Source organism: Epinephelus moara, chromosome 22 (assembly GCF_006386435.1).
Source record: "Epinephelus moara isolate mb chromosome 22, YSFRI_EMoa_1.0, whole genome shotgun sequence".
NCBI classification, from domain to species: Eukaryota; Metazoa; Chordata; class Actinopteri; order Perciformes; family Serranidae; genus Epinephelus; species Epinephelus moara.
In genome coordinates this window covers 39360693-39387405 of record NC_065527.1, presented here as the reverse complement: position 1 = coordinate 39387405, position 26713 = coordinate 39360693, and the positions used below count along the sequence as shown (strand labels likewise).

Below are 26713 nucleotides of genomic sequence, written 5' to 3'. Positions count from 1 at the left end.
ATGGAGTATTCATTCAGGCTCCTACACAGACACACGCGACACGAGTTGACAAACCCCCCCCTCACCATGCTGGCTGTGTTTTCAAAGTAGGACTGTTGGGGTGGGTGTAAATCGAAACAAACCAATCACGTCTTGTCTTTTGCCAACTGACAAGTGGCTCAACCTCACACACATAAACAGGTAAAGACAGCACGCACATCCCAAAAGACTTAATGCTGGGTTCTGGACCAAAAAGTAAGAATGAAATAAAAGATAAAGTCCGCACACCAGAAGCTGCTCCATGAAGAATTTATTCGATGTTTATTCGAGCCCGAAACGTTACATCGAATAAATTCTTCAAGGACCAGCTTCTGGTATGCGGACTTTATCTTTTATTTCAACCTCACACACCCCATCATCATTTCTGCAAAGCTGACCGTGAAGCTCGTGCTGCTGCGTGGCCGAAGATGGAGCAAGCCAGAGCTGCTGGGAAGAATGTGTACTACAGAGGACATGTGGGGTACATCAGTGGCTTTAGGGTTGCACTAGATTAGTTTATCTACACATTACAAAATGTGCCTTACACTCTCAGTTAAATAAGAGTCTCTTGAAAGGCTCCAGGTTTAAAATGTTCTCAGATTTCTCAGGTTTTCTACTTTGATAGGTTATAAGCTAAATATGTTTATTACATGCTGCTGTTCGAAACGTAGTTTTAAAGTAGTTCTGAAAGTAGTTCAGCACTTTATGTGGACCACAGTTTAAAGGTCGTGCGAGAGGTAAATAATATAACTTAAAAGGTGCACTATTTTTCCGAAATCATATTCTACCACTTACCTCACTTATCAGTGCTGTTTACATTCATAAATTCATTAAACCACTTACTACAGAAGGACAAGAAGATTTGTTTTTCAACTATTATAAAACTCAATAGTGTTGGATTGGGGCAGTATATTAGTGCTTAATTCCAAAACTTAACGTCCAATCCTTCCTTCTTTTATGTCTTTTTTCAATTCTAAGTTCTCCTTTGTTTCACTTAATGCTAGGGGTCTAAGAGATTCTATTAAAAGAAAATCAACCTTCCTTTTTTGCAAAAATGAAAAGTGCAATGTTATCTCCTGCACGACACATTCAAATGACATGGATGAAAAATTTTGGTCAAATCAATGGGGTGTAAAAAAAATTTCTTTAGTTATGGCACAAATAGATCTGCAGGTGTCGCCATACTATTAAACAACTTCCCTGGGAAAGTTTTGATCACAAATAGAGACCCTTTAGGTCACTGGATACTATGTGTCCTTGAAGCTAATGATGACTTTCTGATTCTAGGAAAAATGTATGGGTATAATAACCCTAACCAAAACAAAAGTATGTTTTCTGAAATTTCAAAAACAATTAAGGCCCTATGTCACAGAAATAACTGGTATCTAATAAATCCTCTCTAAATGAGAACAGCCAACAAAAACTTATACTCTTGCAATCTTCCCTTTCAACATCAACATCAACATTTATCTTTCTAAAGCCAAAGGAGCATATATTAGATCGAGAGCGAAGTGGATAGAAGAGGGAGAGAAGAGTTCTGCGTACTTTTGTAGACTGGAAAAAAGTTGACAAGAACGAAATGCAATAAGAACACTACTGATAGATAATCAAGAATGTACTGACCCAGACTTAATTTCTAAGGAAATCTTTAAATTTTACAGTGAACTGTACTCCTCTTCTTATTCACCCTCAGATGCTGATGCTTTCTTTGAGCATATTAAAAATGTGGATCCCCAGAATTGATGAGTGTTTCAAAAGCATATACGAGGCTGAGATAAGTATGGATGAAGTGGAAAAAGCTATGAAATGTTTAACATTAGACAAATCCCCAGGTTCAGATGGTCTAACAAGCAACTTCTATAGACATTTCTGGGAACATCTTAAAGACCTCATTTTTTGTATGTTAAAAGAAATATCTGAATCTCACATTCTTCCAACTACTATGCAGCAGGGGTTGATCACTCTCATCCCTAAGCCTGGTAAAGATTCCAAATTAATTGACAATCTTAGACCCATAACCTTGCTCAATACTAATTATAAAATTTTAACACACATTTATGCAAACAGACTGAAATCTGGTATCACACAAATTACCTCAGATACACAATCTGGTTTTAAAGGGCGATCAATTCATAATAATATACAGCTTGTGCTTGACCTGCTGGAATACAACCATCTAATTGAAGAAGAAGGTTTTATTTTATTTTTAGATTTTTTTTAAAGCGTTCAATACAGTCGAACATAAGTTTATTTTTAGCACCTTAGAACTATTTGGTTTTGGAGAAAACTTTATGAACATGATTAAACTTCTTTATAGTACAGTCATACTATCAAACATCAATCAATCAATTTTATTTATAAAGCCCAATATCACAAATCACTGTTTGCCTCACAGGGCTTTACAGCACACAACATCCCTCTGTCCTTATGACCCTCACAGCGGATAAGGAAAAACTCCCCAAAAAAACCCTTTAATGGGAAAAAAAACAGTAGAAACCTCAGGAAGAGCAACTGAGGAGGGATCCCTCTTCCAGGACGGACAGACATGCAATAGATGTCGTACAGAACAGATCAACATCATACATTAACAGTAATCCATATGACACAATGAGACAGAAAGAGAGACAGAGACAGAGAGAGATGCAGGACAGACGGCAATGATAATAGCTTACAACAACCTTAATGAAAGTAATAATATAATATAATATAATATAATATAATACTACCACAAGGAACATGTCCTAGATTCTCAGTTAATAAAGGAATTAAGCAAGGACCTTCCATCTCTCCCTTATTATTTATCGCAGCAGCAGAAATGCTTTCAATTCTTATAAAAAACACAGATTTTGAAAATTTGACTGTGTTAGGCAAACAACTGGCAATTAGCCAACTGGCTGACGACACAACCACATTCATGAAAAATACTGAATAAATCCCCAAAGTCCTCAATACAATTAATTTCTTTTCCAAGGCATCTGGCTTAAAATTAAACCTTAAAAAATGTGAATTATTACCAATCCATAATTCCCCTCTAACAACAATTCATAATATCCCTGTTAAATCAACCGTTAAATACTTAGGCATACACATTACTAAGGACATTAAGACTCTAGATAACCTCAACATTTGGAATACTTTAGATAAATGCAGAACATATGTGGTCCCAAAGAGACATCGCTATTATTGGTCGAATTTTCCTCACAAAAATGGAATGCCTCTCAAGATTCATTTACCCAGCCTATTCGCTATCACTCTCTAAAAGTGCAATAAAGACTATAAACCAAGCAAACTTCAATTATATATGGAACAGGAAAACACACTACATCAGAAAAGGAATTATGGTTAAAGGATACGAGGACGGAGGTCTTAAAGCCATCGATATTGATTGTATTAATGGCACCATTAAAATTAATTGGCTAAGATCCTTGTTAAGAGATGAAAATAGCCAATGGCTTCACATCCCAAACCATATTTTTATGAGTTTAGGAGGCATTAACTTTCTCCTTAGATGTGCCTTTGATCTTAAAAGGCTCCCCATCAAATTATCTGCCTTCCATCAACAGGTTTTACTATACTGGAAAATGATTTTCAAGCATAATTTTAGTCCTCATTAGGGCTGCCACGATTAGTCGACTAATCGATGACTAATCGACTATTAAAATAATCGGTGACTATTTTAGTAGTCGACTAATCGGTTTGAGTCATTTTTCATAGAAAAGTACTATAATAGTACCCCAAAATACTCTTACTGCAGCTTCGTATGTTCCAATATTGGCAGCTTTACACACTCTCCCGTGACAGTGAACTAAAACCCTTCGGCGTGAGTACGAAACAAGACATTAGATGACGTAATGTTAGGGTTTGGGCGAGACAGACCGACATTTTTCAATATTTTAACACATTTTTCGATGAAATGATTAGTCGACTAATCGAAGAAATAATCGACAGATTAGTCGACAATGAAAATAATCGTTAGTGGCAGCCCTAGTCCTCATAACACCCCACTATGGAATGCAGGTATGTCTTACTTAGAAATAAATCCATATTTTACCAAGATTGGTTAGAGAACGGAATATGGTCTGTAATGCATTTGTTAGATAACACTGGAAATATTATACCCTTTGCAGAATTCTGTTCCAAATTTAATCTTAATGACAGAAGGCAATACGATAATGTAATCAAAGCAATTCCTCAATCTATAATTATAATGTCCAATAACTTACATCAAAGTAATATTAACCCAAATCTTCCTTCACTTTTGGTGAATGGTCATAATCTCAATAGCTTAAAGTTGCCTAACGTCACAATCCGGCAAACCTTTATTAATGAATTATATCCATTCTCAACAAACAGAAACTCAATTCTACAATTATTCTCTAAAAAGGAAGCTGAGAATTTAAAGTCCAAATTCTTTAAGTATCCAATTGCACCGAAATAAAGGAAGTTCACTTTGAAATTCTTAATGGAATACACCCTTCTGCTGAATTTTTACGATGTCGTTTTGGTTTAGAGCATAACAACTGCTCATTCTGTAATGATGAAATTGAAACTACGGAACATTTATTTTATGATTGTAAATGTATTAATGTCTTTTGGGAAGATTTACATGACTGGTTATTCCCTAAATGTGTCAATTTCTCTAATTTAACAAAAGAGAATATTTTATATGGTATGCCTGTTAAAGATCCTTGGAATTAATACATCATCCTTGCAAAATTCTTTATACATAAGAAAAAAAATCATGAAAACAAAACCCCAAATATATGTTTTTCATAAGGAGTTATGCCATTATTTTTCATCTCTAAAATGCATGAAGAAAAATACAGGCTGGCTGCTGTGAAGCTTTATAATTAAGTAGAGGAGCTTAATCTCACAGAGTTCCCCTAGTTCTCTCACTTTATTTCCTTTTTTTTTTTTTTTTAATTCACTTATGTATTTATTTTCTTTATTTTCATTATTTGTGTAAACTTGGCTTTGCTGTAGCTTCTATAATTGTATAAGACACTGTACTGTGCCAAATTGTTTCATACATTTGTCAATAAAAAAATAAAATAAAAAAAAACTTACACAGGTGAGCCAGTGGGACAGATCCGGTGAACACAGCTACCAATGTGAGCGATCACCTCGTCCACTTCCTCCGCCGAGCCCAGCCGGAGATTCCATGGACCGCGCTCGTACTCCAACAGCAGCTGCAGGGGGGCGACACAAACAAGGCAACATGAAACAAATGAGTCAAAATGCTGCCGAGGTGATAAAACGAATCCACGCTGTCATCATGATTCCCCGAAACAGGCTAAGCAGGTGAGTACAGCTGGACCAGTTATCCTCATTGAAACAACATGTGTTTAAAGAATTAATCAATAAATCTTTAATGCTGGGATAATTCCCGAAACAGGTGGTGGTAAAAGACATCAGTGATTCTTGTGTGTGTATGTGTGTGTGTGTGTAGCTTTTAAGCTGTGGTCCAGGTGTGGTCAGGTGTGTCATCACTGTACTGCACAATAAGTGTTGCACTATTGTCAGTGTGTACCTGAGTGGGCTTGTTGCTGCTGATTCCCTGGATATCCAGGAAGCTGAAGGAGTGTTCAACCTGAAATAAAAAAGGAGGAGACAGATTGTGAAATTAAACAGTATTATCAACCTCTTTTATTTCGACATCACATCCGTAGAGACATCAAATAAGGCAACATGTTTATGAAAAACACAAAAGCAGAATGTTGCCTTATTTTTTCATTTAACAAGTCAACTTAAAATGGAAACTTTTTTGTCCCAAAGGAAAAATGTGCTCTCCACATTGTGAACACTTCTCAGGAAAAACCTAAACTAGTTCACTTCCTGGAGAAGTGGAGAATTTTCCCAGGAAATGTTTACTGGCCACAGACAGTGTGTGTGAGTCAAATCTTTCATTTACTGGACGCAGAGAGATTTCAGGTCACGCGCACACACTCTTTGGGTTAATGGCTTTTAATGTCTGAAGTTTGGTTTCATATAAAAATACTCAAATTTTAACAATGTGGGAACACTTTTTCCCCCCACATGGAGACAAATCCACCTGTCACCTCACCTACATGTTGAGCTTCTAAGCCACAATATTTGTATTTGGGGGTTCACGCCTTCATTTTACAGATGAAAGCGTAGATGAAGGACAGAAAATCAAATAAAAGGGAGAAGAGGGAAGGATGACATGAGTTTCAAAGTATTTGACTGCACAGCTGTATTTTGGAACAACTGAATTCAACAGAGAGCTGCTTGAGGTCACAGCCAGCTGTTACTGTTTTGTTAGCACATCTGGTTGTCCACGATATCTAACATTCTATATATCCAAGTGTACGTGGACACATACATTTGTGTATTTTTGATTTTTCATTGCCTGGGCCCCTCAGCTCCAGTGAAGGGAAAGCTTTAAGGAATATTTAAATTTTTTTGAGGCAGGGTTGTATGAGGTACTTATCCACAGTCAGTGTATTTCCTACAGTCAGTCAGCATGCCCCCAGTTTGGAGAAGCAGACTGAAGTACCACCTAGGAAGATAAAGCAATGTGCTGCTGTGCTGTGAATGGGGTCAGCCAGGGGCGATTCTAGGATCAGAGGTTTAGGGGTGCTGAGCACCCAGAGAGCTGCCCGGCCAGCCAAGATAAATTTTACTGTTTTGTACATTTTAACGCAATTTCATTCCCACATTTGTGAAAGAAAAGCACAACACTTTTTGGGAAAGTCTGTGACTAAACCATCAAATCTGATAAAGGTTATTTAAATGCTGAGCCACAGCAAAAGAGTAATGGATTGGAATCATAAAAGAAACATATCGTAACCCTAATTTCTGGGGGAAGACAACTCATTTTGATAAAGCAGCTCCTCAACATACACATAAACAGTATGTATGTTTCTGGAGTAAACCAGCCCCCTATAGTGAGTACCAAAAATACCAAAAATGAACCTTGGACTCATTTTTTGGACTTTTATTTGAAATGCAATGCACAACATGTAACATTAACACATTAACAGTAATTGACTTTTTCAATGTTTGTCTCTGTCTTTTTCCTTCTTGTCTGTATTATATAATACAAATACATAAATAAAAATACACTTCAAAAAAGAAAAGTGCTTGAAATCTACAAAATAATAATAATAAATACACACAATAGGAGTTATAATGTTAATGGGCATCCAGTCAGTTAGCTAGTCAGTAGCACCTTGGCTTTAATATTAACACATGCACATGACACAACAGCTAGCTTCTCTCATTCCAATTCAAAGAGAGGACAGTGGTACTGACCACCTGTAACGTTTCATAGCTAGAGAAAAACATCAGCTAACTCCTGCCTAACAACATAAACAGTGACCTACGATTAAATGCATCAAAAATGAGGACTGGTAATGATAATAATGTGTTGGTATTGAGTGGTAGAAGTTAAGAAATGTGCCACATATCCTGGTTTAAGCCAGGTACTTAACACCACTACTGCATACCACCCACTCTGTGCAGATAGAGCGCTCAGAGCCTGAGTCAGGGAAAGGTGGGAGGGATGGGGGGGATCAAACCATTTTTGTTGTAATTTTGTTGTTAAAATATTACGTTGCAACCAAGTACTGTATGGTTTTGACACTTTTCTAGCTTGTTAAAAATGGATATACAGTAAAAAAAATAATTTTAAAAAACCCCTCAAATTTTAGGGGTGCTGGGATTCAATTTAGCCCCAAAATGGGCTAGAAACACCTATGGGGTCAGCTATAAAATAAAATTTAGCCACCTGAAAAAAACCCATATCAATTTAAGTGTATGATACAGTTACCTTGTTTTCACTGCTTTACCTTTATGTCAGGCAGCCCTTTCTGATGGGGGAATGAAAGTCGTTATATTGACCTTTTTAAAGCCACCAGTCTCTATTGACAAAAACAGTAATTTTACTTCCCAGAACACAGGAGTTGCTGATCTAACGCTGCCTTGATCAGTTAGTTAGTTAGTGCTATTATGTGACTTCAGTGAATCCGTACAAACCCTTTCAAACACCAAAGTCACACCATTACACAAACTAACTGATCATAGCGGCAGACCAGCAGCTCCTGTGTTCAGCGATAATAAATTACTGTTTTCCTCAATGGAGTCTGGCTTCCTGGGGCGGCTGTGGCTCAGAGGTAGAGTGGGTTGTCCACTAATTGGAGGATCAGCAGTTCGATCCCCGGCTCCTTCAGTCTGCATGTCGAATTAGTCTTGAGCAAGATACTGAACCCCAAATTATTCCTGATGGCTGTTCCATCTGTGTGTGAGTAGTAAGTGGCACCTTGTATGGTAGCCTCGGCCACCAGTGTATGAATGTGTGTGTGAATGGGTGAATGTGACTCGTAGTGTAAAAAGCGCTTTGAGAAGACTAGAAGACTCAGAAGACTAGAAAGGCGCTACACAAGTGTAGGTCCATCAATATACCATTACTTTCAAGAGAGCAATATAACATCTTTTGATTCTCATTGGAAATCACTGTCTGATGGTAACGTAAAGTGGTGAAAACATTCTAGATATTGCATACACATAAACTCATATTCATCTTTTTAGGTGCCTCAAATACATTTTGCTGCTCCTCCGTCCACAGAAGTACACTGCTAAGCTTGTGTGGTGGTACCCCTGTCGGTTTCTCCAAACTGGGGACGTGCTGACTGACATCTACTGTACGTATCCTTTAATGCTACAGCATATAGGATGTTTAAGACAATAGTTTGCTTCCAACATTGTGGAAACACTGTGTTTTGCCTTTTCGTGTTTCAACATAATGTCACGCCTGTGCACAAAACCAGCTCCATGAAGAAATAGTTTTCTCAGTTTGGTGTGGAAGAACTTGACTGGTTTGCTAAAAGCCCTGATCTCAACCCCATGTAACGCCTTTGGTATGAGCTGGACTGTGAGACAGAAATGATCACACAACATCAGAGTGGACCTCAGTGATGCTCTCGTGTCTCTATGGGAACTAATCTCTGCATCAGGTTCAACATGTGGTGGAAAGACTGAGTGGAGGCTGTAAATGACCATGGTTTTTTTCACATATGGCTGGATTGCTGAGGTATCCACATACTTTTGGTCTGGTTTTATATTATCAAGCAAATAACAGTAAAGCCTCTCTCCCACCAGACAAAACAAAACAAAACAAAACAAAAAAAAACCCACAAAAACAAAAACAGAAGAAAAAAAAAACACCCACTAAAATCTGCCATTTGTCTTTAGTGGAAAAAGTTACAATTGTCACTAATTCCCTGGAGAAAGTGCTCTGCAGAAGTCGCAGGTATTTATCTGCTCCAGCTCTGTTCAGCAGTAATGGAAATACGACAAAGTAATTTTTACATTTTGATGTACGGTCTAAAGATACCGTCTGTCTCCGTCTAAGCAGTGCTCAAACATCTTTCCAAATTTCTTGGCACTGAGTTAAAAAGAGAGACTGAATGAATAAGAGATATGAAAAAGAAGAAACCATTGTACCATTTTCACTGGCCTCCATGCTGCTTTCTACTGTTTACTTACCAGTTTTCTGGGGCGTCCATGATGCCCAACATGACATACCAATAAATTTAAAAAAAAACAACAACAGAAAGGCCTATTCATCTAATGCGGAGCTATGTACATAGCCGAATCTCTGGCATTAGAGTCGGGCAGGGATGTTGCTTTTCTATAGATGATGAAGTTAGCATCACCTTGGTTTCCTCGTCAAAAAACCTGCAGGATTTTTCCACTAGATTTTGAATTATTGTAGAAAATAAGCTCTGTGGCAAACAAAAGTTTATGATACTTACACATTTTGTTCAGCAAGATAATCTTCACAAATGAACACCCCTTGATGATTTTTGAAGCCTAAAAGCAATCACCAGAGGTAAAGAGCTAGCATTAAGGAATAAACGAACTACACTAAGATCGCATGACTTTAGTGTTGCCACCACATCAAGGCTGTGAATGACAACTTGTTGCAACAACCTTTTTTGAGACACATAAAAGCTGTAAAAATTACAGTGGGGTATTTACTGACATATTTTATGTTGTAGAGCGTTTCCAGCGTTTAGGACCCATTCCTGCACCACTCTATGAGGAAGGAGTCTATCGCCTTTTTTTTTAGTACATGTTTAAGGTTTAAAAAAAATCTGCATGCACTCGCTAATTTTGGTGGAAAAAGAGTATATGCCACCTTTACTGAACAGCAGTTGCTAAGGCTATGACGGACCATTACAAGACAATGGTGAATGCTAAAAACCAGTAGCACAATTAAAGAGAAGTCATGAAGTCAGAAATCAGAGGAAAATCTAACCAGTTACACGCTAACATTAGCTAACTCTAACCATCATCAGCTACAGGTTACACCAGACCAGATCATGCGTAGAAAGTCTCTCTATCTACCCTGGAATGCACAGTTGCACTTTCTAAATCATCCACCTGCCTTTCAGATTGCATCCCCACCTGGTTTTTAAAAGCTGTGTTTCAGATGGTTGGTCCAGATATTTTAACAATCATCAACTGCTCTCTGTCTTCTGGGACTTTTCCCTCCTATTTTAAACATGCCATTGTTTACCGTCTTCTAAAGACGCCTTCTCTTTAGGCCTGTTCCCAAACTGCCATTATTATCTCAGATTTTAGACAAAATTGTGTCCACTCAGCTGATTTCTTTTATGATTGACAATCACAATTTTGAAAAACTGAGACGGCTCTGGTCAGGATTTCAAATGATTTGCTGCTTGCAGCAGACTCTGGACTATACTCCATTTTAATTCTTGTTGACCTTAGCTCAGCCTTTGATACTGTGGATCACAATGTTTTGATCAGCCGTTTGAGAAACAGTGTGGGCATCAGTGATGTTGCGCTGGACTGGTTTATTTCATATCTGTCTAATAGGTCATTTTCCGTAATGCTAGGAGATGCTTCCTCCTCCTGTGCTCCTCTCTTTTGTGGTGTGCCCAAGAGGTCTATCTTGGGTCCCCTCTTGTTTACTATATAGATACTACCCCTGGGGCAAATCCTTCATAGATTTGACACTGATTTTCACTGCTACGCAGATGACACCCAAATGTATGTCCCTCTGATACTTTGTACCACAGATGTTTCACATATTTTATCCTGCCTGACTGAAATTAAAAATTGGATGTCCAAAAATTTTCTACAGCTGAATGACTCCAAATCAGAAGTGATCATAATTACTCCTTCTGACCCCAACACTGCTAGTGTAAATAAGCTCTCCTCTAGTCTGGGTGCCCTATCTAATAATGTCTGTAATGAGGCCCACAACCTAGGAGTTATTTTTGACGCTGAACTATCTTTTGATGCTCAGGTGACCAAAGTGATGCAGTCCTGCTTCGCACAACTAAGACATCTTACAAAAATCAGGTCATTCCTTTCTCCCACTGACTTAGAAAAGGTCATCCATGCTTTTATCACGTCCAGACTCGATTATTGCAATGCACTTTATTCCAGGATCAGCAAGCGCAACATTCAAATACTACAACTGATACAAAACACTGCTGCCAGGCTCTTAACTCGTAGCAAGAGAAGAGATCACTTCATCACATCACACCAGTCCTTGCTGCCCTTCACTGGTTACCCGTGAGTTTTAGAACTGATTTTAAGATTTTAATGCTTGTTTTTAAAGCCTTGAATGATCAGGGAGGCTCCTGCCTATATATGTGACCTACTAACTCCTTACGAGGCTGATCGCTGCCTGAGATCCTCCGGCAGGGCCCTACTCATGGTTCCAAAGTCAAGACTTGTCACTAAAGGTGACCGAGCTCTTGCCACTCGGGCCCCTAAGCTGTGGAACTCCCTGCCTGGAGATCTCAGGCAGGCAAATTCACTGTCCTCTTTTAAATCACTTCTTAAGACTTACTTTTATCGTATGGCTTTTTCTTAATTCCTTGGTATTGTTATTTTAATCTATTTTAATATGTGTTTTGATGTTTGGGATCTTTTATTTGTTTTTATTTGTTTAATTGTTTTTGTTTGTATTGTAAAGCACTTTGTAACTTTGGTTTTGAAAGGTGCTATACAAATAAAGTTCTTGTTATTATGTGTAGAAACGAATTAACAAACATTTAATTGCTTATGAATGAAACTTTCTGTACTGTAAGAGGACATGCATCATGTCTTCTTTAAAAAGTTACATTATCTTAGTTTAACATCAATGTCTTTGATAAAGAGGCCTGCTGACAGCTAGACTGAGCTTACTCTTGTCAAGTTACAACTTGTGTTGGAGTTTTGCGGTCGAGATGAGAGCTTAAGAGGAGACAGTTGACTGTGTCGCAATGACCACAGTATGGAAACGTCTTCCTTAACAGAGCAATCACCCCTGCTCCACTCCACCCCTCCATACCATTTCTGTCTTTTTCAGGGGGGGACAGGGGATCTTTATGGGGAGACAGCAGGTCAGGATTAGATGCCACATAGAAGTGATACACATCATCTGGAAGCTGGAACCTGAAGATTAATTAGAGATTAAGCTCAGCATTGTGTGTCCAGTTTTTCTAGTCAGAAATATATAATAAACACGGTTTTGGTTAGGCACCTATTCAAACTTTTAGAGTGTAAAGGAGCTTAGAACATTATGATGGAAGAATATGATGGCAATTCCATGCTCATTTATGTCTCATAGGTTGTTGCAGCAATGTTTGGGTTGATACCATTTATTACACAGCACAGCACACACGGCCCTCCAAGGATATGCCTCCCCAGACCATCACTGACCCACCGCCAAAGCGGTCATGCTGGAGGATGTTACAGGCAGCATAACGTTCTCCATGGCGTCTCCAGACTGTGTCACGTCTGTCACATGTGCTCAGTGTGAACCTGCTCTCATCTGTGAAGAGAACAGGGCACCAGTGGCGAATCTGCCAATTCTGGTCTTCTCTTGCAAATGTCAACCGGGCTGCACGGTGCCAGGGTGTGAGCACAGGCCCCACTTGTGGATGCCAGGCCCTCATGCCACCCTCATGGAATCTGTTTCTGAGAGTAAGGGCAGAAACATGCATGCAAGTGACCTGCTGGAGGTCATTTTGGAGGGCTCTGGCAGTGCTCCTCCTGTTCCTCCTTGCACAAAGAAGCAGATAGTGGTCCTGCTGCTGGGTTGATGCCCTCCTACGGCCACCTCCACCTCTCCTGGTGTACTGGCCTGTCTCCTGGTATCTCCTCCATGCTTTTGACACTGTGCTGGGAGACACAGCAAACCCTTGGGCCACTGTGTGTATGGATGTGCCATCCTGGAGAGTTTGACTGACTTTGAGTTACACTGTGATGATTGTGTGTTCCCTTTATTTTTTTGAGCAGTGTACTTATGGAAGGCAAACATCCTCTGAATGCTTGAGGTCTCTTGTTTGTGGCTGTTAAGCTTCATGAGGCTGTGGTTATCTTAGAGGTTAATATAGGTCATTTTATACAGTAAGGCCAAGTTTAAAAAAAAAGGTTTCACTATAATGAAATGGCTACTATGGGAGCTAACATCATCACATATGAATAAAACTGGACTTATTTAATCCGCAAGAGTCTAAGCTTTACAGTCAGGCACAATTGATGCAATTCCATGACTGTGTAGGGAGTCCAGTATACAGAAATATTCAAATACAATAGCTGAAAATAACACATTTGTACTGCATGAGAAACAACAGTATGGGGCTAGCATAAAGTGGGCATGCCTATAAAGGGGAGACTCACCGGTACATGTAGATCCCATTTTTATTCAGATATCTTGAGTTGAGCGGTCAAGGTACCCTTGTGAAAATGGCCATACCAGTTTTTCCCTCACCCAAATGTAGCCTAACTTTGTAGAGTTATTTAACCCCTTAACAACATGCTAGTATGATGTGGTTGGTGCCAGTGGATTCTTACATCTAAATGCCCAGACACATCAAACCGACATGAAATTACTAGTGGTGATGAAAGCTGACTGTTGCGTCACCTCATGTTGCCTGTGCCTTGGCCAAAAAGTAGCACATGAACACACCAAAAAGACCACAGCCAATCAGTACATATGTTCTGCACCTGCGTGAGAGGAAATAACTCAGACAGCAGTCGTTTGTATTCGTCATTCAAAAAGGAAAACCAGAAGACCGATATGATGCTAGCCAGTCAGCACATTTCAACACAATCCAATGTTGAAAGAAGAGAGCATATTTGCACCAGTGAACAACAACACAAACCATCAGGAAACATTTCTGTTAAAGAGCTCAATGACTAAAGAAAAATAATCTTATCTTATGTAAGAATTTGTTTTGGTCTTACTCCCTCTTGGCTTTAGCTGTTTGTTTACTTTCCTTACTTCCCATTCTCTTTTCATGCGCTGAGCTGAACTGACCATCAGAGTGATTTCATACATCAACAGGCTCTACTGTCATTGATTCAACATGCTGAATTGGCTTAAAAAAGCCAACAAGGGATGATGAGGGCCAACGGTGCTGGACACACCGCAAAGACTAGGGAGACAGGTGCTCACCGACAGCCCAACGTTAACTGATAACCCACTGTTGGCTTGGTGTGTCAGGGCCTCAAAGAATTCACTCTAGCTCTATCCGCTACAGCCTCTGAAAGACCATATTATTAGCCGAAGACACCAGAATCCTCATGGAGTGAACGTGGTCAAAAGCTTTAATGAATGGATTTTGTTTATGTAGATGGCCATAAATTTGTTTTCTATTTCTATAAATGATTTGGGTAAAGACATTCCAGCAAAATGCTGGAATACAAATCATTTATATGTAGATGACACTGTCATTTACATGCATGCTCCCTTCATAGTACAGAGCTTCAGACTGTACTTCAGTCATTACAAACCGCTCTGCTGGGATTAAAACTGTTTTTAAATGCTCAGAAAACAAAGTTCATGGTGTTCTCAAAAGCTCGCTCCCACCTGCATGACGATTTTAGCATTTTCACTTCTGATGGTAAATCCATTGAAAGAGTGTCCTCATACAAGTACTTGGGTATATGGATAGATGACAAGCTTTCAATTAATGTACATATTGCTGCTCTAGTTAGGAAGCTTAAAGTGAAGATCGACTTTTATTTTATTAATAAGTCTTGTTTGACTTTCAGTGCTGAGAAAACAAATTGTGGAAGCTACTTTTCTGTCTGTGATTGACTACGGTGACATACTGTATATGCATGCAACCTCCTCCATTTTACATAGCCTTGTTTCAGTTTACCATGCATCTCTAATTTTATGAAAAATGCAGAGTCCCTTACTCATCACTGCACTTCTGTACCCTTCTGTGTGTCAGTTACCAGCTATGCTTCTCCAAATGGTTGCTTTTTAATGTCCCCTGGGTTTTAACAGATCTGGGCAAAATTGCTTTCTCCTATTCTGCACCATGGACATAGAACAATCTTCAAAAAGATCTAAAATTAGAAACACGGGTTTTGTGACAACACACACATAGTTGATGTTTTGTGGTGGATTTTGTATTATATGTTATATCTGTTGCATTTTAAATGTGTTTTGATTGGCTGCTGCCTCAGCTAGGTAAGTAAGTAAGTAAGTAAAGTTTATTTATATAGCACCTTTCACAGATACAAAATCACATAGTGATTTACATTAAAAGCAAAAACACAGCTTAAAAGTATAAAATTAAAAATAGTAATAACAATCATACAATGTAAATAGCAAGACCAACAGGCAAGTATAAAAACGATCACAAAAGAAACAAAAAGTCTCTCTTGTAAAAGAGATTTTCAGTCTCAATGGTACTTCCTGGTTAAATAAAGGTTAAAAAAAAAAAAAAAAAAAAAATTCATTCTAATAATTTCATTATACAATTATCAATAATGCTTCAAAAAGAAATCTGTCCATGGCTCTTCCACATCAAAGGTTGTGAGCAGATGTGTGATTTACATGTTCATTAAATGAACCAGTAGCAGAGACATTGATATGAAGCTGGACGTTATTACACTAAGAACTTGGACAAACCCCGGGGACAGGAAACAAAACACAAACAATAGGAATGTGAAAACAACAGCTAACAAATACTCTGCTGAACAAACGTCTAGAGCACAGAGTCACAACCTCACACAGAGTTTCCTTTGAATCCAGGGAGAGAAAGTAAAAATAACCAACTTATTAACTCGCTGCCAACAAAAGTACAAGTGAAAGGGAGGAGAAAGGGAGATAAATAAAGACAGGAAGATGCGGAGACGGAGGAACAGACAGGAGTTATTAAAAAGAAACTGAAAGATGGAAAAAAAACAAGGAGTGAATAAAAGAAAGAAAAGAGAAACAATGTAGGAGCATGATGATGAACAGATAGAAGAGACAGAATAAGAAAGAGACCACAAAAGTGGGATAAAGAGGAGAGATAGGAGGGAGGTAAGCATGGGTTTGGACTTTATCTACAGAAACAGAAACAGAGAGAGGATGACGGGCAGAGAGACACAGTGCCCCCTCCCCTCCTTTCCTTGCCAACTGTTAAATTCCACCATTGTCTTTTTTTCTCCCTCTGCTGCCGGGACAGTCCACACTGAGGAACAAACCACCCTCTGTTTCTCACACACACACACACACACACACACACACACACACAGAGTTAGAAAAGCCACCGGCCCACTCTGGAACAACAGATCAGGGGTTAGCTGCCAGAGGGAAGTCACTGGATTTTATCTAGAGGTTATTTAATTTATTTCATGCACGAATAATGCTGCGGTTTTTAAACTGTATTCAATACGTGCATATATTGTCCAACATTTTTAAAGACCAAGCTAACACGTAAAAAACTAGAATTGCCATCCCTGCCGTTGTATGCCTCCGCACACCAGTCAAGTTTCTCTTACAATTTACATCCATGTCTGTGAAAACATGAACGCTTCACACACAGAAGAGAAGCAGATTAGTGTCACCAATGCAGTATCTGACCAAATGTGTCCCCTTCTGTTCTTGAGATTTGATGTTGAATAATGCATAGAGAGGTGTTTTATGCAGAACATTATGATGTCACAGTGAAGTTGACCTTTTGGATCTAAATTGTCAGCACTTTATCATTTTATCCTATTAGACATTTGCATGAATTTTTGTCATAATAAGCATATGAATTTGTGAGTAGTGGCTAAAAACATATTTTGTGAGGTCACTGTGACCTTGACCTTTGACCACACAATTCTCAATTTCAATCTCAATTCAGTTTATTCTTCAGTCCAAGTGGACAGTTGTGTCAAATTTAAAGAAATTCCCTTGTGGCGTTCTTGAGATATCGCATTCACAATAATGAGACAGACAAGGTTACTATGACACTGACCTTTGACCACCAACATCTGATCAGTTTAAGAAGAGATGAGAGCTTAATTCAGGTGTTCTCGACATCGCATTCAAAAAAATGAGATGGATGCATTACGGATGGATGAACTTGACCTTTGACTACTTAAATATAAAATCTAGATTTTGGCTTCCCACAATTAAATGAACGTAACTGATTGTGATGTTGACATTTAAAATGTGAAGTAGAATAGAAACTCCACTGTATATCAACCAAAGAGCATCCTAATCTAACAGCCATGGCAGCTGCCATGAGCTGAATGTTGCAGCTGCAGTCCAGAAAAAAATGACATATACAACAGAGAGCAGACGATAATTGATGTCTAGAGCAGAAAGTGAAAAGCTAGTCCCTCTGTATGGATTATCTGCTGTTTGGAAATATTTTGGATCTAGAGTGCAAGAGACTTGTGTCTGTGCAACCAAGCAACACAACTAATTTGTTAAACCAACTGATAAAAAAACAACACAAACTGGACAATGATTGAGGCATTAAGGCCAAGAGGACATATGTCCTCCATGCCAGCAATGCTGTACAGGGCATCACTGTATCCATCCAGTGAATTCAGGTGAAGAAGAGCCCTATTTTAAGTCTTATTTTGCTGCAAATATTTGTCAGTTAGCAGGAATGTAGCACAACATGGAAGTGAAAGCAGTGCTCTGTAGATTTAAATGTAAAAGTGAAGTAAAAATGTTTTGTCCCTAATAACTGAGATAAACAATCATGATATCAATGTTGATCAGAATAATCATGATTATCATTTTGACCATAATTGTGCAGCCCTAGTCGCACTTGGTGGAAGCTTTGCTTTTTAAAAATGTCAGGTTTTTGCTAGATGTCCTGATTCTCTCTGACCAATCAGTGCTTCACACTTCACCCTCTGGTATTGGCTCAGCTCGTTTTGAGCCTCGACCAACGTGTTACTAAAAAAAGTACCAGGCACTAGCAGGTACTTACCACATCTTAAACTAGTGGAAAACCACAAAGAGTAAGTGGAGTTGATCTGTGCTGTACCATGCAGTGAAGATGCAGCAATAATCTGCACTGTTACAAATTCTGGGCTGCAAGCAGACGGTGTGCACAGAACCTGCAGAGATAGACATCTTCTATGCCAAGTGGTAAGAGGTCACGATCTGTGGTGACTGTGCTGGGAGACACAGCAGGATGTGGGTTTTAAATCGGAGACCTCTCAGTCCCAAATCCACCATCCAACATCCAGAGTTAGTTTCAGTATGAGCAAACTCCAGAGTATTTTTTACATGTTATCTGGCCTGATTCACGCATTCATTAGTCAGAGGCCAAAAACTTGCAGGGTTACCAGAGCGCCATTAAAATTGAGCCTGAGAAAAAGGAAACAGAGTCAGTTATTTTAGAGCTGTATGCAACCACAGGTTCACTTCTCTTTTAATAACACAGCACTCTGATGACCCATAATTTCTAAAGCAATTTATGAAGCTTAAAACTGGGAAGTGCGCAAGTTCAAGCTTCAGTCTGAACGGGTTTTGTGACTTGTAACCTGAGGTGTTTTTCATTACCTAATGTCTGCTCTTCTTTAACTTGAAAATCGGGAGAAACCAATCAACAAATCAGTTTTCATCTCTACTATCCATTGAACGTGTATTCATTTTAACTGTTGGATAAGATCTATGACAGTATTTCATTAGGACGTACATCACAGAAAACATTTTGTCTTTACTTTTTTACTATTTCAAGCATGTTTTTCTCCCCGTCTGTCTGTTGCTTGCCCTGCAGGTTGAACTTTTCTTCCTCTCACTGTTTTCCTTTCCCACAGGCTGAATTCTCACAGCTGCATTGTGGGTAAAACTATCAGATGTCTCCATATGGTGGGACATGTTCGCATGTGGGTAGAGAGACATAGAGAGAGAGAGAAAAGAGGAAAGACAATAAATATCAAGTCAGACACACAGATGACCAGGAAGAAGTCGAGGAATAAATACAGACACAGCACTAATGTGGGTTTATGAAGTGTGATATGAGGAATAAAGACACAGATTATTTAAAAGCATTGTGAGAAGTTAAAACAGAAAGAAAGTTAAAAGGTTAAATACGTTCAAATAAAGACTTTGTTAAAATTAGGCGACGCAAATGTCATCAGTTTTGCAGCTATTTGGTCTTAAACCAAAGTACCAGACAAACTAACCTGCTGGTGGCGCTAGATGTTAACTCAGAGTGATTACAATTCATCCTGAGGGGAATATGAATGTGTGTATCGAACTTCATGGTCAATCCAACACGTAGTTACCAAGACATTTCACTCAAACCCACAAACATGAAGCTCATGGTGCCACTACAGAAAAAGGTATCACCAAAGTCATTAGAGTTGAGGGCTGCCCCTCGACCAATAGTTGTCATTTAGGGCCATTAGTCGACCAGTCACCTGCTTGTTCATGATATTAATTTAATTATTAAATGATATATTTTGGGCGGGGCAACACAATGGTTTGAGTTGAAGGTGTGAGAAAGAATAGTATCAGTAACATTGTTAACACTGTGCTACATTACAGAGAAATACAAAACCGTACTCATGAACGTACATTAATATAGGCCTATATTTTATCTACAAGTGCATGTCACACACTGAGCGAGCCGCCTGTTAATGACGCTGTCAGCAAAGCAGTAATGATTGTGCTAAGTGGCTAATGGGCATGTAGCTACTTCCATGTTTCAGATGATATGTCATGTTTGTAGTCGATGAATGAAGATGAGTTTACATATCACCTTGGGTTCGTCCTTGGTGCTGGGTGCTACTCCTGTGCCTTTTTTGTACCAGCTTTCAAGAGTGCCACAGCAGGTTGCGTTTGAGGTTGCTAAGCAACCTTAACAAGCATCTTATAGCCTATTTACCTGAAATCCTGAGAGCAGAGCTGATCTTCTTCCAGACGCTGTTTATAAGTGTGTAGGCCTATCGACTGTGGGACAGATGTAAAGCTCTGGGTAGCCCTGCACTAACATGATCAACTTTTCCATATTTATCAGACTGAATATTTACAGAAGGGAAAGATATCTGTCGGCTGTGATTGGTTTGTAATATGACTCCCTCCTGACTGCTGAGCGTGGCCTCTTCCTGTGTCTGTCCTTTTTAAATTAAATTCCCACATGGTCCAGACATATAGGTTTTGATTTATTTGACAAGGTGCATCTCCTGATAGAGTTTCATGTTTTTGGGTTTTTTTTTTCTGCAACTAAGTGACCAATGAAATCTTTTTATTATCTAGAAACAATTAGGTTTCTAGTCCACTAGCATTTGGTCGACTATTTGGGGGCAGCCCTGATAGAGTTCCTCCTCTGGGAATCATTAATGTCTACATCATGGCAATCCATCCAATAGCTGTCACCTGATTCTATCTGTGTGTGTGTGTGTGTGTGTGTGTGTGTGTGTGTGTGTGTGTGTGTTAAAGTGTCAGGAAAGTGCTATGACTTGTTGTGGCCCCTGTTCATGTAAAAACAGGACGAAAAGTGAAAATGAGGCAACCTGACTGTGGAGGAACAAGCAGCAGCATGTCTGTCATGACCAAATAACAAACATTCCCAAAGAGGAGAAAGAGCAAGAGGAAGATAGGAAGGAGGAGAGGAAGAAAGTAAGAGAATAGTAAGGAATGACAAGAGAAAGACAAAGATCAGAGACAATTTTTCTTTGTGGATGGAGAGAATGAAGATGAGGATTAGATTTACTAACCTTGGAAGGGACCCGTGCTGTCAACAGATAGGCTCGATGTGATGCCAGGACCTGAGGACAGAGACGGAGACATATTAGACAGAAAGATAGGCAGAAGGAACTTCTCACTAAATAACAGAACTGTAAACTCGAGACTTGTTCATATCTGCTCCAAGATTCAACCAAATCTTCATACACAGATATCTGCAAATATTCAGAATCTGGTGGCAATGGGACAAGAATTTCGTATCCGAAGCGTTCTGGTTTCTGTTTGTAGTTTGAGTAGTATTGACCAATCGTGGAGATTCACAGAGACATGTGGAGATCAAAAGAGCTGAAAGGCATTGGCAAAATGCAATATGGGGTCAAATCTGCTATTGCCTTACATTATATATAAGTATATATATATATATATACTTTATTCATTCATTCAGATTATTCATGAGGGCATTTATATATATATGTATGTATATAAAAAATAAAATATATATATATATATATATATATATATATATATATATAAATGCCCTCATGAATAATCTGTAATGTGACCAGGATTCACACTTTCAGCTGCAGCTGCATAGAGTACATGTCTTACATACAACTTTTTGTGTTCTGTCTTTAACATGTTAACCGGGTGCCTTCCACATGTAAATAAAAATCTATGTATTTTTTTTACATGAGACTGAAACGTCAGAAGGTCTGAAAGTAAAATGACATAAAATAGCTTCACTGGCAGAGATGTTGGCAGCTTCACTAACTGAGATACTACTATATATTATCTTTCACCGTGCGTGCACTCCTGGCAGGCAGTGAGTGCACATTACAGCTGCTTGCTGAGCAGCTTCCAGCGTGTTTATAACTGACCAAATCAGTAACTTCTTCTCATCACAAGTATGTGAATTGGTGTGTTATGGTTTGAAAGGGTGCATGTTAAATAATCCATGTCAGCACACTTTTACTGTGATGAGATTTTAATGAAGAGAGGGAGAGAGAGGGACAGAGGCGACGGGAGGCTAAGCCAGCTGCGGTATTTACGCAAACCCTCCAAAGAAGACAGAGGTTACTCCAGGTCACACTGATCATAGTCAGATGTGAGGTTGTCTCTAAGTGACGGGAGAGCCTGACGATGTGAACACCCTGTGTTCAATTTATAAAGTCTGGAAACATCCTGGTTCAGGTGTTTCAAAGATGTGAGTGCAGGTTGATTTGTGTGAATGAGCAGGTGAAAGAGTCCACAAAGGCAGACTACATAACAGAAAACAGATGGGTAACAGTGAGAAATCTGGATCATAATGAAGTGCCAGCAGTCTTTGATGTAAAATGGTCAAAACAGCAGATTTTTTTCCATTCAGGCGATGTCATGATAACCCGGTAGACTGTGGATTGTAGAACCACAGGGATGTGTTTGTTGGTTTCTAAGTGAGTTCAGGTTTACTGATTATTATCATTGATTATGTCATTTATCAGAGTCCGAAATATAAAGCTCTGGGGAGTGGCTCAGTGGCCGGTAGGCGGGCACTGTGTGCCATGTACATTATTATGAAATTAATCGCAGAAGTAAAAGCTGGAAATTCAAATGAGCGGTTTCAGGCAGGTCAGGATCTGTGTGCCTGTGGGGAGACAGAACTCCCTTTAGACTGGACTTTTTTTTCTTTTTCTTTTTTTTAAATTAGCAGACAAATGCTATAACACTAAAGAATAGGAAAAACACTCCAAAAAGCATAAAAGGTCTCCTTCAAAAAATTGGAGTGAACATCACCCATCTTTACACATTGCAGTCTATTGAAGAGGTAGACATTTAGCTATCCAAGGCAAGTGTACTGTCATTTAGAACCAGTCCAGAGGCAGTGAAATGACTGTTACAGGCAGAGCAGATGTCCTTACAGTCTGTTAAAAGAGTGTGCCCATTAACAATATTGGTAGGAAAAGAGGTATTTTTCCAAACTGATTTAACAATCTTCCAAAATTTGCTCTGATCATGAGAGGAGCTGGTAAAAGCGAGTATGGTAGTCTGACTTAGCCTTTCTTAATACAGCAGTGCAGCGGTTCCTACGTTATTTTAACACAAGCTAATGGGAGGGGTTTTTAGACTGCCTCGCTCTAGATCAAGTTTTATTTCTGGAATTAAAAAGAACAGCTAAGTCTGCAGTAAACCGTGGACTTGACCTAGCTTTTACCCTATATTTCTTAAAAGGAGCATGTTTATCAACAACCGAATTAAAAACATTCGTAAAATGATTCAAGACAAGTTCTACATCAGGGATTTTGGTAACATTAGACATGGTGCTATGAAACAAGTCATAGAAAAGCCTGATTATGGAGTATTTTCAGATTCCTTCTAGTTAATATATGGGAGGATAATTTCCTAATGCTCACATCTCTGATGCAGGCAATAAGATGATCACTTATGCCAGGGTCAAATACACCACTGAAAATGTATTTACCGGGCTTATTACAGAGAATAATATCAATTAGGCTGGATTTTGAGATATCATGTGGATTTGATTGTGTGGGATCAGAAATGAATTGTGTCAGATTCATAATATTACAAATATCTCTAAACTTGTTTGATACAGGCGATAACCAGTCAAGCTTGAGATCACCCAAGATGACTATCTCAGATGATGAAAAAGGAGACAGCAGTTCAGCCGGCTTAGCCAAGGCCTCAGCTGGGGCTGATGGCTGTCTATAGACACCTACAACTATGAGGGTATTATTGAAACCAAGATCAACTTTCAGGGCAATAAAATCAAATAACTTAGGGAGTGAAACACTCTTTAAAACTGCAACTGAGAATCTGAATTTAACATAGACAGCTACACCACCTCCTCTACCTACCCTATCAATTCAAAATAAGTTATAATTATTAATTGCTACTTCTGCATCACTAATACTTTTCTTTAACCATGATTCAGTAAAAATAAGGATATCAGACACAGACTTAGATATTAAAAGACCAATGTGATCCATTTTATGTTTTTGTAATAATCTTCTTATATTTAAATGCATCAAACCCAAGCCTCTCCTTGACCTAAAATAATGAGGGTCAAAGACAGTCAGGTTTAAGGCAGTACCCAACAAGTTTCTAATGCAAACACACAATTTTGAGGTCATAGCCTGAAAAAGGGAAACTTGCGGCTTCATCACTAGCTTCACACTAGCTTCAACATTCAGGTATGGAAAATCCTTATTCCTCATATTGTCAAGGTTCTTAAAATTAAAGAGGTGTCAGCTGAGATTGCTCTTGTTTTTGGCTCTGACACAATCCCTGGTGTATTTTTCTTGTGTGTTTTCAGTGTGTTGTGGTTCAAGAAACAATCTGCATTTAATTTTCCTAAAACAAATGAAAACAAATCTGCCCGACACATCACCATGAAACATTTAGTGTGTTTTGCCTCATTTTCAGAAATCATGGCATCGGTTTCTAATGTGCTGGTCTACAGCTGTGGAATGTGGTGTGTTTGTGCACGCCCCAGTGTGTGTGTGTGTGTGTGTGTGTGTGTGTGTCTGTCCCAACACCCTGTGGCTGCGAGTGGGTTGTTACAGTCAAGTCCCAACAGGAGTTGAAGGCACATTCTGCAGAGTCTTGGTATGTGGTCAAAGGAAAAGAAATGTGTACGGAAAATAAAACAAATAGAAAAAGTGTTTCATTGCACTTCCTGGGTTAAAGTTGACAAGATGTAAACAGAAGGTCTCAGGATCAAGTCAGAACATCTGTCCGCCTTTTTTTTAATTTTTTAACTTCTTTTCTATTTTTCACACACACTCATACAGAGAGAGCTGAGGTGAGTCCACATACCTGCAGCTACATGAAACCAGATACCCTGCCACAGAAAGACCCACCTCTTTCTTATCTTTGTGCCTCAGGATTAACTCCAGTGTCTTTCAACAACTCATAGAAGAGATACTCGTACAAGTATACATTCAACTGTTTACTCTTACATGACTCTTTGCAGGAACAATCCAGAATAATCACTTGAACAGCCTTCATTTTAGTAACATACTAAGTGGTTTTTTTGTGTCGTCCATGATTCACATACAAAAGATCAGTGAGGACAAATGAAGCTGCAGCATTAGCTGAAGTTTTGGACAAGAGAACTAATGGTAAGCCTTCCAGATTTATTGCCAGAGCCATTGTCCACAAACTATGTTGTATTTCAGATCTGGGGCTGGTGCTGTATCATTCAAACCAACAGAAATCTTGTGCTCAACTTAGTTTGGGAAAGACCTCTTCCTGTTTTAACACGACAGAGTCCTCATGCACAAAGCTCCACAAAGAAATGGTTTTCCCAGTTTGGTTGACTGGTCTGCAAAGTACAGCTGCAACAATTTAACGATTAGATGTCAATTATTAAAATAATATCTCTGTTTCCAGCTTCTAAAATGTAATCATTTTCTGTTTCTTTACTCCTCTATGACAGTAAACTGAATATTAGGGATGCATGATGCATATCGGGCAGACAGATTATCAGCCGGTAATGAGAAATGTATATTATTATTTAACATTCATATAATAAAATTATAGCCAATAAATAGAGGTGATAATACAAAGGCAAACTGCTTTCACTGACTTGACTGTAGCAGCATCAACACCACCAATAAAGACAGAGAAGGAGAAGAGCAAATGCAGCATGCTAACTAGAGAGCCAAACATGTTGTTACCAGTGTGGATGTTTTTCACAGTTTTAGAGGACAACAACTCAACTGTGCCACAGGTCTGATCCCTTTCTGTATTACACCGGTCAGATGCAGCGCTGAAGGACTGTCCCCAGAGCCACTGCAGTCAGTCCATTAATGGGGACACACACCCTACACCTGCCGCTCTAAACCAGTTAATTGTCCGGAGATAACCCCCTGCTCTCCTATTTACCGTGTGATGTCATTAAAACCAGTAAGGACCACTGGGTAACTTTAGCAATATGATGTCGCTAAACCCGTTAATAACCGTTGGGTAATGTTAGCCGTATGATGTCTTTAAACCCGTTAATAACCGTTGGGTAACGTTAGCCATGTGATGTCTTTAAACCCGTTAATAACCGTTGGGTAACATTAGCCGTGTGATGTTGTTAAATCCATTAGTAACTGTTGGGTAACGTTAGCCTTGTGATGCAGTTAAACCCGTTAATAACCATTGGGTAATGTTAGCTGTGTGATGTCATTAAACCAGTTCATAATCATTGGGTAATGTCAGCCATGTGATGTCGTTAAACCCATTAATAAACTTTTTAGTAATGTTAGCCGTTTGATGTTGTTAAACCCCTTAAAGGGAAATTTCGGTTTATTTCAACCCGTCTCCTATCGTCCTAAATTTGTTTCAAGTGACTAGTGACATAGAAATAATAGTTAGCATGTTAGCCGTTAGCCTAGATACAGCCAGGGCGCATTAGTAGCGTCAGACCTGTTAAAACGTAAGTGAAGGGGCATACCTTCAAGTGCAAAGTTAGTCCACTAAACAAGCTTTTTTTCCACAAAGACCGCCTCATATCGTTAGGATAAATGTCAGAGAACATATAGAAAACGACATGTAAACGTGTTGTCTTACCTTACCGGTGTGCTGCCATGTTTATTTATCATCTAGCTCTGCTTTCCAAAGCGCGGCCGAAATATCGCGAGAACAAGCAGCGATCTCATAGCGTGCCTGAACAAGCAGCAACAGCTGGAAGGATACACTGACGAAGAGCTTCGTGAAATTGAAGAATGGAGGAGGAGAGAGAGAGAGGCGCAACAGGTAGAGGACGAATGGCTGCTGCAAGGCTGCGTAGCTCTGGAG

The 26713-nt window shown here is 39.0% G+C and overlaps 1 protein-coding gene across 1 annotated transcript in view; it reads right to left on the bottom strand.

Moving 5' to 3' along the window:
• The window catches only part of LOC126383560 (F-actin-uncapping protein LRRC16A-like), a 93651-nt gene that overhangs the window by 53136 nt on the left and 13802 nt on the right, over positions 1-26713 (bottom strand). Inside the window, exons 3-5 of the mRNA XM_050034074.1 lie at positions 20962-21012; positions 5549-5608; positions 5086-5207 (exon numbers count right to left, since the gene is read on the bottom strand). Of these exons, the coding sequence (XP_049890031.1) occupies positions 5086-5207; positions 5549-5608; positions 20962-21012 (233 nt within the window). The remainder of the gene's footprint in view (positions 1-5085; positions 5208-5548; positions 5609-20961; positions 21013-26713) is intronic.